Source organism: Oncorhynchus tshawytscha, linkage group LG26 (genome assembly GCF_018296145.1).
Source record: "Oncorhynchus tshawytscha isolate Ot180627B linkage group LG26, Otsh_v2.0, whole genome shotgun sequence".
In the NCBI taxonomy this organism is placed as follows: domain Eukaryota; kingdom Metazoa; phylum Chordata; class Actinopteri; order Salmoniformes; family Salmonidae; genus Oncorhynchus; species Oncorhynchus tshawytscha.
The window spans coordinates 7,745,433-7,760,991 of NC_056454.1; the positions used below are offsets into that span (position 1 = coordinate 7,745,433).

Sequence of the window (15,559 nt, forward strand, 5' to 3'; positions counted from 1 at the left end):
GGACGCGCACCCTGTGAGGAAGGAGGACTTTCCCCATGTTGATGTTTGATGAGCTACTGTACTTGCAACCCGAGTAGATGCATTAGCTTCACTCAGGTCACACAGGGAGAAAGAAGGTACGTGCTCAGGGAGGGAGCAGCAGCATCTTGGATCCTTCCTTGCCTGTGTTGATGCGTCGTGAGCTACTTGTACCCTTAGCGGCTGCTTTGGCATCACTCAGGTCACAGGGAGGAAGGAGAACATGTGCCCAGGGAGGAAAAAGGATGCCAGCGCAGTGAGGAAGCAGCAGGATCTTGGAGCCTTCCTTGAGTCAGAGTCAGATTATAGCCATAATCATAATCAAATTATTAGTGTGCATGTTAACATACTCACTGTTATTGCACACAGATGGGCTGCATCCATTCATATGTTGCTCTGCATGTGCTCACTGCTCATTATTTATATGTATTGTCATTGTAAATTGTTTTTAATAACCTGCCCAGGAACTGCGGTTGAAAATTAGCCGGCTGGCTAAAAAACTGGCACTTTTACTGAAACGTTGATTAATGTCCCTGTAAAAAACATCCTTGTAAAAATAAACTCAAACTCAATACCAATGCAATCAAGACAGCTTTGTTTTTTTATTTGGAAATTATATTAATTTAAAGCAAACGTGAAACTTGGGAAAAGGTATAGTGAATACTTTCACAAGGCACTAGAAAAGTTGATTTATATTGCTTTGGTTCGGGAATTTTTTCTATGTTTAAACAAAGAAGATTTAAACCCCATGCCTGTCTTAAAAAAGTAACATTAACATCTACATTTATATAAAGAGCACCCATATCGTATTTAAATTAAAACATAGTATGTGCAGGTTGGGCATTTTGACTTCTAATAAGTAAAATAACTATTTTAATAACAAATGAATTGTGCCTTTGAACTTTGGTGTGAATCACAGCACAATTCAGACCCTGAGAGGAATGAGCATAGAAGTTGCTACTGTAGACACTAGTTTTGTTTCCTTACAGTATATATATACTATATATTCAAAGTGGCTATATCCAACTGCAGTTATCTTTTTATTGAGAACTACGCACACGCAGCACCCATTGATGTGGCTGATGAGTAAATGTCTTCCCTCTAGGCGATTTTCTTCAGTCTGGGCAGAGTGAGTTCATACCTGTTGGGGAATGTAATGGGAACATTTCAGATCACAAAGGCCCATATATTTAGATTTAGTGTGATTGACATATACTGAGTATACAATACATTAAGAATGCCTGCTCTTTCCATGACATAGCTTTCACCTGGATTCACCTGGTCAGTCGATGATTCTTTATGGATGTCACTTGTTAAATTCACTTCAATCAGAGTAGATGAAGGGTAGGAGACAGTTTAAAGAATGATATTTAAGCCATCAGACATGGATTGTGTATATGTGCCATTCAGAGGGTGAATGGGCAAGACAAAAGATTTAAGTGCCTTTTAATGGGGTATCTTAGTAGTTGCTAGGTACACCGGTTTGTGAACTGCAACAACGATGCTGAGTTTTTCCCATGCTCAACAGTTTCCTATGTGTATCAAGAATGGCCCGACATCCAGCAAACTGTGGGAAGCATTGAAGTCAACATGGGCCAGCATCCCTGTGGAAAGCTTTTAACACATTGTAGAGTCCATGCCCCAACGAATTGGCAAACGGGGCGGGGTGCAACTCAATATTAGGAAGGTGTTACAAATATTTGGTATACTCAGTGTATATCTAGCATGCTTTTTAAAATAAATTTACTGAATGCACTATCTCCCCTCAATGTACTCTAGGACCAAGAACATTTAATGAAAATATCTTCTGAAGTTCCATAATTGTATGTTCGAAATGGGAAAATAAATCATTTCCTGGAAAGTTTGTTTTGGCGACGAGGTTGTCATCAGACAGCGACAACAGTTTCTGAAAATGATTAACATTTGTTTTTAGATCTGTTTGATAGTGATTGACACCAGAACTGAATGTTCAATTGCAGGGACAGAGGACACACTAATGATAAAGAGGGAGATCTCTGAGAGAATGAGGCAGGTAGCTTAGTACAACTAGTAGGAGTATGTATACAGTCATGGACAAAAGTTTTGAGAATGACACAAATATTAATTTTCACAAAGTCTGCTAAAATTTGTATGATAGCAATTTGCATATACTCCAGAATATTATGAAGAGTGATCAGATGAATTGCAATTAATTGCAAAGTCCCTCTTTGCCATGCAAATGAACTGATTTCCCAAAAAACATTTCCACAGCATTTCAGCCCTGTCACAAAAGGACCAGCACATCATGTCAGTGATTCTCTCGTTAACACAGGTGTGAGTGTTGACGAGGACCAGACTGGAGATTACTCTGTCATGCTGATTGAGTTCAAATAGGCTTCACAGGCAAGGATATTGCTGCCAGTAAGAATTGCACCTAAATCAACCATTTACCGGATCATCAAGAACTTCAAGGAGAGCGGTTCAATTGTTGTGAAGAAGGCTTCAGGGCGCCCAAGAAAGTCCAGCAAGCGCCAGGACCGTCTCCTGAAGTTGATTCAACTGCGGGATAGGGGCACCACCAGTACAGAGCTTGCTCAGGAATGGCAGCAGGCAGGTGTGAGTGCATCTGCACACATAGTGAGGCAAAGACTTTTGGAGGATGGCCTGTTGTCAAGTTCTTGGGCAGCCAAGAACTTCTCTCCAGGAAAAACATCAGGGAGACTGATATTCTGCAAAAGGTACAGGGATTGGACTGCTGAGGACTGGGGTAAAGTCATATTCTCTGATGTATCCCCTTTCCGATTGTTTGGGGCATCCGGAAAAAAGCTTGTCCGGAGAAAAGAACGTGAGCGCTACCATCAGTCCTGTGTCATGTCAACAGTAAAAGCATTCTGAGACCATTCATGGGTTGGGTTGTTTCTCAGCCAAGCGAGTGAGCTCACACACAATTTGAATAGCCATGAATAAAGAATGGTACCAGCACATCCTCCGAGAGCAATTTCTCCCAACCATCCAGTAACAGTTTGGTGACAAACAATACATTTTCCAGCATGACGGAGCACCTTGCCATAAGGCAAAAGTGATAACTAAGTGCCTCGGGGAACAAAACATCAATATTTTGGGTCCTTGGCCAGGAAACTCCCCAGACCTTAATCCCATTGAGAACTTGTGGTCAATCCTCAAGAGGCGGCTGGACAAACAAAACCCCACAAATTCTGACAAACTCCAAGCATTGATTATGCAAGAATGGGCTGCTATCAGTTAATTGACAGCATGCCAGGGCGGATTGCAGAGGTCTTGAAGGGTCAACACTGCAATATTGTATATTGAATAAAAAATATTGAATATTGACTCTTTGCATCAACTTCATGTAATTGTCAATAAAAGCCTCTGACACTTATGAAATGCTTGTAATTATACTTCAGTTACTATTACATAGTAAATCAACCAATCCTATTACATAGTAACATCTGACAAAAATATCTAAAGACACTGAAGCAGCAAACTTTGTGGAAATGAATATTTGTGTCATTCTCAAAACTTTTGGCCATGAGATGACTCCTATACACACAATTTATATCCGCACATTGATTGTCAAATGTTTCGGTTAGTAGCCATCAAGACAGTCAACAGAAATGTTGACAATAAACATCAGCAAAGACTGTATAGGTCCTGTGGTTATGAGTCATCTTTTATGATGAACTGAATTTTTATGGGCTGTTATTCCCAGAACCACAAGCAAGAGAGACAGGGTGGTAAATTGTGCATATTTACCTTTACCGACTATGTTCTGAATTCTTTAGCCTGCATATTTTACTTTTTTTTCTCTTCTTAACAATACAAAACATACATATACAAACAACAGCATTGCATGCTGTTTGGGGTTTTAGGCTGGGTTTCTGTACAGCACTTTGTGACATCAGCTGATGTATTTATAAAGCCCTTATTACATTTCATTGATTGAACAGCATACAGACGCGCACACACATCCACACCATCAACCCTGCCCAGACCCACCTACCATCACTCACCGCCACATGGCCTACAACTGCACAATTTTGTTTCTCTCTGTCGCAGTTGACCTTTCTATTATGTTAACAATGGAGGATTGGTTGATTTACAGTTAATTATACATTTTTCCAAGAAGATTGACGAGAAAAGTATTGTCCAAACCATGAGGGTATCTTACTGCACCCTCATATGCCATGTCTTGAAATATGCAGACAGATGTATTAAAAGTACATTTACATTGTAATCCTTCTGCCAGCCAACTTTCTAACTCTGCCCATAACTTTTGGACATTATAGCGTTCCCAGAAGGCAATATCAACAGCCCACACACATTCATTCAATCACAGTTTTAGAAAAAGTATGACATTGTCATGAATGTGGGTCCACCCCTTCCTCTCCAATGCTGACCTAACAGGTTACTGGATATACCTCAAGACTCCAGGTGCTACACTGCCTACTTTGGAAGAGAATAAGCACTCAATTGCAGAGCTACGGGATCAGTCCCTTTATAGTACAGAAAATGCTGACCACACCATTAGATGAATAGAGAAGGAGGAAATGGAGACTGCTCCAATTATAGAAAAGAAGAAAATGAAGTTCCTTGCTTACCATTCTGTGAAACCTTTTACCAGGTCCATCTGAGAAAGATCTATTAGTACCTGTGGACAAAATGAACAGCAGATATGTTAATACACTCAACAAGATTTGCCTTGATTTATAAAACACACGATATCGCAATTTTAAAACAATTTAAAAACCTTTTGAAGAATCCTGTCAGAAAATGTTAACAGTACATTAACAGTACGTTAACAGTATATTCCTAAAACAAATTGAATATGATACGGTTGCTGCTTCCTGTTATGATTTTTTTTTATAGCCAAGTGGCAAACACTGGTTCAGCATAATCAATATGCTGAAGGCCAAGACACACAAATTGCACCTCCCCCCATACACACGTAACACGTGTTCAGATGTACTAGTGTAGTAAAATACAGTATTTAGTAAAATTATTTTAAAACTGCTCGCACACCAATATTTACCAAGTGTCACTCTAGACTGGAATTGATTAGCTTGTCCTACTGTTCTACTGATAACGCACATAAATTAAACCACTCACATTGATATGGGTTGATTTCAATGGAACAAAGTGTAAAAAAAAAAAAGTTTTTCTTTTTCGTATTTTTGGCGAATCATATGGACATGGATTTCACATGGATTTCTAAATAGAGAGTGGTGAGGAGGAGGAGCTCCGTGGACCCTTTTTGTCCAGAACTAATTTAGCCATTCACTGTAGCCATTGGCGCTCTGTAGAGCTGCTATTTTCTTGAGTTTTCTCATGTTAATTAACTTGTGACATTGCTGGATTACTCATTATACTAATTTAGTCAAATTTAATCAACAAATATGATAGTCAGTTTAAAAAGGTTAACCTCCACAGGATTGGTGGTTAATGCAATTAGCATGAGGTTGTAAGTAACAAGAACATTTCCCAGGACATAGACATATCTGATATTGGTAGAAAGCTTAAAATCTCCTTAATCTAACTGCACTGTCCAATTTACAGTAGCTATTACAGTGAAAGGATACCATGCTATTGTTTTAAGAGTGTTTTAGGAGTGAGCACAGTTAGGAATTAGAAAAGTTATAAATAAACCGCTTAGGCACATTTGGGCAGTCTTGATACAACATTTTGAACATAAATGCAATGGTTCACTGGATCAGTCTAAAACGTTGCACACAAACTGCTGCCATCTAGTGGCAAATATCTAAATTGCACCTGGGCTGGAATAATATATTATGGCCTCTCTCTTGCATTTCAAAGATGAAAAAAACGTTTTGTAAATGTAATGTGTTATATTCTGCTACATTCATTTCACATTTCCACAAACTTCAAAGTGTTTCCTTTCAAATGGTAACAAGAATATACATATCCTTTGCTTCAGGTCCTGAGCTACAGGCATCCTTAAGCAATCGATTTTGTGTAATCTTGATGACTATAAACTTTTATACTATCCTCATCTGAGGTAAAAGGAATGTATATTTCCTGTAAATAGTGTGTGTTGAAAATGTTAGTCGGTGTAATGTAGTAAAATATTCTTTCCCGCATAGGGGAATTAAGCGTAATATGAAATAATTCAATGTCAAAATAATTATATATTTTGATTTAGGATGATAGTGAATGAAGCACACTCACAGATTATTTACAACAATTACATATATGTATTACTAATTTAATAATGGAAAAAGTTTAAAAATGCTTCTAAACACAGATTAGACTAAACTCTAGACTAGAGCTTCCATAGTGACAGCAGCCTAAACCTAAACCTCCCTACTAAACCTCCCTAATTGCTACCTACCATTCCAATTTCTTTCCTCTCCCGCGTGTGGAACATCCGGTTGTTTTTGACCGCCACGTCCAGCTTCCTAGTCCCCGCTTCCTCCAGGGACATGTCAAACTCAAACCTGAGAGATGTAAAAACAACATGTTTGTCAGAGACTCGCATTCAGAAGGGTGCCCTGAATGTATTTCTTAAATTGACAGAGTTTAGATGGAATTGGCCTTATGTTCATAAACCTGGAATCGAAACTCATATGCAGTTTCACTATGCTCGGAGAAGCAGCTTGGATTCCAGGCTACCTATGGACACAAAAATGAATGCCCTCTGGTGGTCAAAGGAGGTAGGCCCTTACTTCTCATTGAAGACAGGAGTCACTGTCTTCTTCTTCACCTGTGTTCTCATGCGATGCTTCCAGGACTGGTCGGGGAGGAGGTAAAGGCGGACATAAGCATCTGAGCCATCCTTGCTGCAGGCAAACAAGTTCCTGTGGAGTAAAGAGCAAAAATAGTAAGGCTTGGGTGAGAAGGACCTAGCAGAGTATGGCTCTATATGAAGGAACCAAGTGAAGAGAAGGACGTAGGGCAGAGAACATGTTCTATTCTGAATGTCTGCTCATCCTCAGGAGTGCCATTCTAAACAACGTTAAGAGTATTCAATTGTATTACAGAGTAAAGATCATAACATGTTTACACAATGGACTGGGTGCTAACGGTGATTTGGAAATACATGTCCATATGAGTGTACAGCATATCAGTATGTTTGTATCCATCAAGATATGAGATGAGTGAATAAGTGTGTGTGTGTGTGTGTGTAGGGCCATGTACAGATCTTTGGAGGGGCAGGTGGTCAAAGTGAAAAAAAAGTTTGTTCTGCTGCTGACATCTGCATTGTATGCCTACTTAAAAAAGTCAAATTGAATCCTTCTGTCCGTGACCGTGAAAGACATAAAATTAAAAAAGTACCCTGTGTGCCACTACTCATACTAGCGCTAGGCGCCGGTAGCTTCTGCTTGTGCAGCAGCAGGAGGACAAGTGCAGTGTGCGCGCTCAGAGGAGCCAGAGTTGTTCAAGATACATTTTTTAAATTTATTATTAGCTAGTTTCATGGGCAATTAATTGCAGAACAGGAGAGAAAAGAGACTAAAAGAAAAATAATGTTTATTTTTAATTTATTTTTAAACACTACCAATCTGAAAAGGCACTTTTCTCATAGGAGGGCAAAAGGTCAGATGATCAGACACCCCTAGAACCATATCTGTGCACGTGCCTGTGTTTGAGTGTGAGTGTGAGTGTGAGTGTGAGTGTGAGTGTGAGTGTGAGTGTGAGTGTAAGTGTGAGTGTGAGTGTGAGGAGTGTGAGTGTGATAAAGACAGTACACAGATAGAGTGGGGATGTGTGGCATGATAGTAGGTTTCCCAGGCACAGTACCTGCAGGAGTTGACGAGGATGATGAGACGGCTCCTCAGGGTGACATAGCGCACTGTCAGCTGTATCTCCCCAAAGGTCCCCTGGTGGTTCATGATGTAGCTGGAGTCATTGTTAAAGGGACATTACACATCAAAATCACATTTTGCCAGATGTTTTCAGACCTCAAAAGTAGTCTTCTGTCAAGATCCCAGGCCATCTGTTTTGTAGATCCAGCAATATCCCACATTCTACAAATGAATGGAAAAGATAAGCACCATGTAATTTCCAGTGCTCATCTTTTCATTCATTTGGACTGCTTATGTACAAAGTTAGGACCTAAGACTCAACAATATGTTTGAGTTAGTCTACACCAGATGAGAAACTTTCCAGAATCAAACAAGCACAGATGAGGTGTGACTCTAAAATGGCAATACTTTATTTTTAGTGTACAAAGTCAGGACTCATCACCACACATCACTGAGTATATACAGTGTCTTGCGAAAGTATTCGGCCCCCTTGAACTTTGCGACCTTTTGCCACATTTCAGGCTTCAAACATAAAGATATAAAACTGTATTTTTTTGTGAAGAATCAACAACAAGTGGGACACAATCATGAAGTGGAACGACATTTATTGGATATTTCAAACTTTTTTAACAAATCAAAAACTGAAAAATTGGACGTGCAAAATTATTCAGCCCCTTTACTTTCAGTGCAGCAAACTCTCTCCAGAAGTTCAGTGAGGATCTCTGAATGATCCAATGTTGACCTAAATGACTAATGATGATAAATACAATCCACCTGTGTGTAATCAAGTCTCCGTATAAATGCACCTGCACTGTGATAGTCTCAGAGGTCCGTTAAAAGCGCAGAGAGCATCATGAAGAACAAGGAACACACCAGGCAGGTCCGAGATACTGTTGTGAAGAAGTTTAAAGCCGGATTTGGATACAAAAGATTTCCCAAGCTTTAAACATCCCAAGGAGCACTGTGCAAGCGATAATATTGAAATGGAAGGAGTATCAGACCACTGCAAATCTACCAAGACCTGGCCGTCCCTCTAAACTTTCAGCTCATACAAGGAGAAGACTGATCAGAGCTGCAGCCAAGAGGCCCATAATCACTCTGGATGAACTGCAGAGATCTACAGCTGAGGTGGGAGACTCTGTCCATAGGACAACAATCAGTCGTATATTGCACAAATCTGGCCTTTATGGAAGAGTGGCAAGAAGAAAGCCATTTCTTAAAGATATCCATAAAAAGTGTTGTTTAAAGTTTGCCACAAGCCACCTGGGAGACACACCAAACATGTGGAAGAAGGTGCTCTGGTCAGATGAAACCAAAATTGAACTTTTTGGCAACAATGCAAAACGTTATGTTTGGCGTAAAAGCAACACAGCTCATCACCCTGAACACACCATCCCCACTGTCAAACATGGTGGTGGCAGCATCATGGTTTGGGCCTGCATTTCTTCAGCAGGGACAGGGAAGATGGTTAAAATTGATGGGAAGATGGATGGAGCCAAATACAGGACCATTCTGGAAGAAAACTTGATGGAGTCTGCAAAAGACCTGAGACTGGGACGGAGATTTGTCTTCCAACAAGACAATGACCCAAAACATAAAGCAAAATCTACAATGGAATGGTTCAAAAATAAACATATCCAGGTGTTAGAATGGCCAAGTCAAAGTCCAGACCTGAATCCAATCGAGAATCTGTGGAAAGAACTGAAAACTGCTGTTCACAAATGCTCTCCATCCCACCTCACTGAGCTCGAGCTGTTTTGCAAGGAGGAATGGGAAAAAATTTCAGTCTCTCGATGTGCAAAACTGATAGAGACATACCCCAAGCGACTTACAGCTGTAATCGCAGCAAAAGGTGGCGCTACAAAGTATTAACTTAAGGGGGCTGAATAATTTTGCATGCCCAATTTTTCAGTTTTTGATTTGTTAAAAAAGTTTGAAATATCCAATAAATGTCGTTCCACTTCATGATTGTGTCCCATTTGTTGTTGATTCTTCACAAAAAATACAGTTTTACATCTTTATGTTTGAATGCTGAAATGTGGCAAAAGCTCGCAAAGTTCAAGGGGGCCGAATACTTTCGCAAAGGCACTGTATATATAAAAACAAACAATATACACAAATAAGACTGTTCGAATCTTAAGCCATTTATTTCAATATTATACGTAACTACCAACCAATGACCCCAACTTTGGTGCATTCATTTAGTGTGCACCATAGCAAAGTGTAGAAAAACATTTTGCAACGATAACCAATATATTTTTTATGTTAATCTCTTTCCGTTTCGGCCCATTTGGATCCTAATGAACTGTTGATAGTAAGTTAGTGACTCACTCAGGATAGGGGGCCCCTTCAGTCAAGTCAAAACGGGAAGAGGCGATGGAGTTCTCCGACAGGAGGCTTTGGGAGTCGAAGCGCCGAATGTGTGCTGGGGTGGAAGGGACTGTCCTCCGGCCGTCGGCGGCCAAGAAAGACCCGTGGCGGTCGCGCACGTAATCTCCATGGAACCCATTGGTGGAACTGTCCAGAGCTGCAGCAGTAGGGGTGGTGTAAAATGAGGGGGACGGGGAGGGAGAAGGAGTAGGAGATGTGGTGGGTGGGTTTTGTAAGGGCTGGGGCTGAGGATGAGGTGGAGGATTGAGAATGACCTTTGGTTCTGGTTTCTCCAGAGTCAGGATCTGTGTTTGAATAGAGGGACAATGTCAAGGACACTAAAATGCAGACAGTAAAAATACGGCTATTCGCCACTTTACAGCTAGATAGTGTACAGCTTGCAATAGCTCTGTCACATTAGCACATCTCTCGTCAACCACTGTTAAAGCTGAAATCCACATAAGGTGAAACAGCACCACTGTTCACCGCAGCACATATATTATTGTTTTTGTTTGTTGATGAAAAAGAGGAGGATCATCCAGCATCGTGGTAAAAAATAAATAAATGCAGTACATACTCTGCTTTTCTAGCACGCATGCAATGATGTCAGAGGCAAAAATAAAGAAAAAAATTGCTCGTTGTTTCAAGTAACTTCTTTGTTGTAATATCGCAAACGGACGTGGCAGTCAAATCTAGCCCAATCCCTATAATTTGAACCAAATAAAAAAAGTTAATCTGCAACAGAAGTGACCTGCAAGTCACTGTTCTAGCTCAAACAAGTCCAAATAATAATTGCAGACCACAATATACACCTGATGCCCAACCCAACTTGACACAAATCAAAGACACTGGTCTGAGAACAGATTTACATACATCACACCTAACCATTCCATGTGAGACTATAGGGCACCAATCCAGTCTAAGCCTGCAACACGGATCCAGTCTCACCTCACATTTCGCCCCATTTACCCAACCCCTGAAGCAGAACACTGATATGTGAGCAGTTTTTCCTCACCCTGAGAGTGGCCTTCATCTTGATCTGGCTGTTGGCCCCAGAGCGCTCCAGCAGAAAGCGCTGGTCCAAGGTCATATCTGACGTGTTGAGGAGCCGGCTGAGGGGCACATTGAGTGTGCCTAGTAACGTCTTCTTATCGTGCTCTTTGACCTGTATAGAAATATAATTATACTTTTGTCATTGTATTTTTATGGCCAGAAGACACAGGGGCACTCTCACACACAGAAACAAAGGATCAAATCCCATTCCATGTGCTATTTACATAGTGATACGAGCATATAATTACCTGAGTAGCCTACATGTGTTAGAGCGGTATGGAAAAATATCAAACATTCAGTATCGATCTAAATATGTCTCATCTAGAATTATTTTTGTTTTAAAAACAATCCCATCACTGATTACAATGGTAATTGTGTACTTTATTTCTGTTTCTACAGTGCCTTCAGAAAGTATTCACACCCCTTGACTTTTCCCACATTTTTGGTGTGTCTGAATTTAAAATGGATTAAATTCAGATGTCATCACTGGTCTACACACAATAGCCCATAATGTCAAATTAATTACAAATAAAAAGCTGAAATGTCTTGAGTCAAAAGGTATTCAAGCCCTTTGTTATGGAAAGCCTAAATAAGTTTAGGAGTAAAAATTTGCTTTAAACTTCTTATGGCTTGGGGGCAGTAATTCGACGTCTGGATGAGAAGCGTGCCCAAAGTAAACTGCCTGTTACTCAGGCCCAGAAGCTGGGATATGCATATATTTGTAGATTTGGATAGAAAAAAAGCTAAAGTTTCCAAAACTGTAAAAAATAATGTCTGTGAGTATAAAACCTGAGGAAAATCCATCCAGGGAGTGGGATTTCTTTTACCGTGGGTAGTTTTCAATTGAAAGCCTAGAGAGTATCTAATGGGTGAAGACCCAGATTGCAGTTCCTATGGCTTCCACTAGATGCCAAAAGTCTTCAGATATTGTTTCAGGCTTGTTTTCTGAAAAATGAAGAAGAATGAGACCTTTCTGTCAGTGGACTGTAGAATCATGCAGTGCTGGTTTGCGAGCGTGACCGAGTGCGCGCCCTTCGTTGTTTTTCCTTTCTATTGAATAAGCTATTGTCCGGTTGAAATATTATCGATTATTTAGGCAATTGACAACCGGAGGATGAATTATAAACATCGTTTGACATGTTTCAACAAAAATGTACCACTAATATTAGGATGTATTTGTCTACATGTTTTGAGCCAGTGGATTACTGAACAAAACGTGCCAACAAAACTGAGTTTTGGGACATAAAGAGTGACTTTATCGAACAAAACAAACATTTATTGTGTAGCTGGGACTCTTGTGACTGCAACCATATGAAGATCTTCAAAAGGTATGTGATTAATTTTATCGTTATTTCTGACTTTCGTAATTCCTGTACTTGGTTGTAAAATGTTTGTATGCTTTTGAAGCGGGGAGCTGTCCTCAGATAATCCCATGGTATGCTTTCGCCGTAAAGCCTTTTTGAAATCTGACAAAGCGGCTGGATTAACAAGAAGTTAAATCTTTAAGCCAATGTATAACACTTGTATTTTTTTATGAATGTTTATTATGACTATTTCAGTATTTTGAATTTGATGCTTTGCAATTTCACCGGATGTTGTTGAGGTGGGTCGCTAGCGGAACGCCTGTGCCAGAAAGGTTAATAACAAGTCACATAGTAAGCTATATGGACTTACTCTGTGTGCAATAATCGTGCTTGAAATTATTTTTGAATGACTCTCTCATCTCTGTACACCACACATATACAGTGGAGCAAAAAAGTATTTAGTCAGCCACCAATTGTGCAAGTTCTCCCACTTAAAAAGATGAGAGGTCTATAATTTTCATCATTAGGTACACTTCAACTAAGACAGACAAAATGAGAAAAAAATTCCAGAAAATCACATTGTAGGATTTTTAATGAATTTATTTGCAAATTATGGTGGAAAATAAGTATTTGGTCAAAAGTTTCTCCTAATACCCTTTGTTGGCAATGACAGAGGTCAAACGTTTTCTGTAAGTCTTCACAAGGTTTTCACACACTGTTGCTGGTATTTTGGCCCATTCCTCCATGCAGATCTCCTCTAGAGCAGTGATGTTTTGGGGCTGTTGCTGGGCAACACGGACTTTCAACTCCCTCCAAAGATTTTCTATGGGGTTGAGATCTGGAGACTGGCTAGGCCACTACAGGACCTTGAAATGCTTCTTACGAAGCTACTCCTTCATTGCCCGGGCAGTGTGTTTGGGATCATTGTCATGCTGAAAGACCCAGCCACGTTTCATCTTCAATGCCCTTGCTGATGGAAGGAGGTTTTCACTCAAAATCTCACGATACATGGCCCCATTCACTCTTTCCTTTACACAGATCAGTCGTCCTGGTCCCTTTGCACAAAAACAGCCCCAAAGCATGATGTTTCCACCCCCATGCTTCACAGTAGGTATGGTGTTCTTTGGATGCAACTCAGCATTCTTTGTCCTTCAAACACGACGAGTTGAGTTTTTACCAAAAAGTTATATTTTGGTTTCATCTGACCATATGACATTCTCCCAATCTTCTTCTGGATCATCCAAATGCTCTCTAGCAAACTTCAGATGGGCCTGGACATGTACTGGCTTAAGCAGGGGGACACGTCGGGCACTGCAGGATTTGAGTCCCTGGCGGCGTAGTGTGTTACTGGTGGTAGGCTTTGTTACTTTGGTCCCAGCTCTCTGCAGGTCATTCACTAGGTCCACCCGTGTGGTTCTGGGATTTTTGCTCACCGTTCTTGTGATCATTTTGACCCCCTCGATCTGGTGCGTGGAGCCCCAGATCGAGGGAGATTATCAGTGGTCTTCCTAATAATTGCTCCCACAGTTGATTTCTTCAAACCAAGCTGCTTACCTATTGCAGATTCAGTCTTCCCAGCCTGGTGCAGGTCTACAATTTTGTTTCTGGTGTCCTTTGACAGCTCTTTGGTCTTGGCCATAGTAGAGTTTGGAGTGTGACTGTTTGAGGTTGTATACAGGTGTCTTTTATACTGATAACAAGTTCAAACAGGTGCCATTAATACAGGTAATGAGTGGAGGACATAGGAGCCTCTTAAAGAATAACTTTATGAATTGGTTAAATTTATTCTGAAAATGTGTTTTGTTAGATGTTTTGAATCTGCAAAAGTGGTTCCAGACAATCTTTGATTTACTACGATCTGAAAGCCCTCCAAACCATGGCTTAATTATATACTTTTGAGTAATTAAACTCACTGGTTTAGTTTTGGTTCTTCAAATGTTTATGGAATATTTTTATTTATTTTATGTTCGTTTTTAAATAATTGTCCTATATTAAAATACAATTAGTTATTTAATATCAAAGGAAATAATTGCCTTTAATTGACCATCTTAAATTGGACTACTTTCAAATAATCTACAAAACACAACTATTTTTGGCCAAGGTCTGGGTAGACAGACCACTTGACTTGTTCCACGTTTGTTGTTAACATCGTGGGATTAAAATGGATTTGTCATTTTTTTTGTCAACGATCTGCTCAAAAATACAAATATTTATGAAAAATTAAAAGCTAAGATATATTGATTAGATAAGTATTCAACTCCCTGAGTCAATACATGTTATTACAATGCAGTTATTACAGCTGTGAGTCTCTAGCTAAATTTCTAAGAGCTTTGCACACCTGGATTATTTAACATTCTCATTTTATTATTTTCAAAATTTGTCAAGCTCTTTCAAATTGGTTGTTAGTCATTGCTAAACAGCCATTTTCAGACAACACAAAAGATTCCTTGATGCCCTTCCAGATTCCCTCTGCCTACCCAAGGACGTCAGAAAATCAGTTAACCACCTAACTGAGGAACTCAATTTATCCTTGCGCAATACCCTAGATGTAGTTGCACCCCTAAAAACAAAAAACATTTCTAATAAGAAACTAGCTCTCTGGTATACAGAAAATACCCGAGCTCTGAAGCAAGCTTCCAGAAAATTGGAACGGAAATGGCGCCACACCAAACTGGAAGTCTTCTGACTAGCTTGGAAAGACAGTACCGTGCAGTCTCGAAGAGCCCTTACTGCTGCTCAATCATCCTATTTTTCCAACTTAATTGAGGAAAATAAGAACAATCCTACATTTATTTTTGATACTGTCGCAAGCTAACTTAGAAGCACCATTCCCCAAGTGAGAATGGCTTTCACTTCAGCAGTAATAAATTAATGAACTTCTTTGAGGAAAAGATCATGATTATTAGAAAGCAACTCACTGCCTTCCTGAAGACAAACAATGTATACGAAATGCATCAGTCTGGTTTTAGACCCCATCATAGCACTGAGACTGTACTTGTGAAGGTGGTAAATTACCTTTTAATGGCATCAGGCCGAGGCTCTGCATCTGTCCTC

At 39.9% G+C, this 15,559-nt stretch overlaps 1 protein-coding gene across 4 annotated transcripts in view; it reads right to left on the reverse strand.

Moving 5' to 3' along the window:
* Nucleotides 1-596: 596 nt before the first annotated feature.
* The window catches only part of esyt3 (extended synaptotagmin-like protein 3), a 38,238-nt gene continuing 23,275 nt past the window's right edge, over nucleotides 597-15,559 (reverse strand). For 2 of the 4 annotated variants that reach the window (XM_024388729.2, XM_024388730.2), the window contains exons 17-23: nucleotides 11,164-11,313; nucleotides 10,110-10,453; nucleotides 7,774-7,872; nucleotides 6,699-6,830; nucleotides 6,365-6,470; nucleotides 4,617-4,666; nucleotides 597-1,159 (exon numbers count right to left, since the gene is read on the reverse strand). In XM_024388729.2, the coding sequence (XP_024244497.1) occupies nucleotides 1,120-1,159; nucleotides 4,617-4,666; nucleotides 6,365-6,470; nucleotides 6,699-6,830; nucleotides 7,774-7,872; nucleotides 10,110-10,453; nucleotides 11,164-11,313 (921 nt within the window). In that variant the 3' untranslated portion in view covers nucleotides 597-1,119. Of the gene's footprint in view, nucleotides 1,160-4,616; nucleotides 4,667-6,364; nucleotides 6,471-6,698; nucleotides 6,831-7,773; nucleotides 7,873-7,934; nucleotides 8,001-10,109; nucleotides 10,454-11,163; nucleotides 11,314-15,559 lie in introns of those variants that run through there. The other 2 variants (XR_002949534.2, XR_002949535.2) reach the window with 2 other exon arrangements.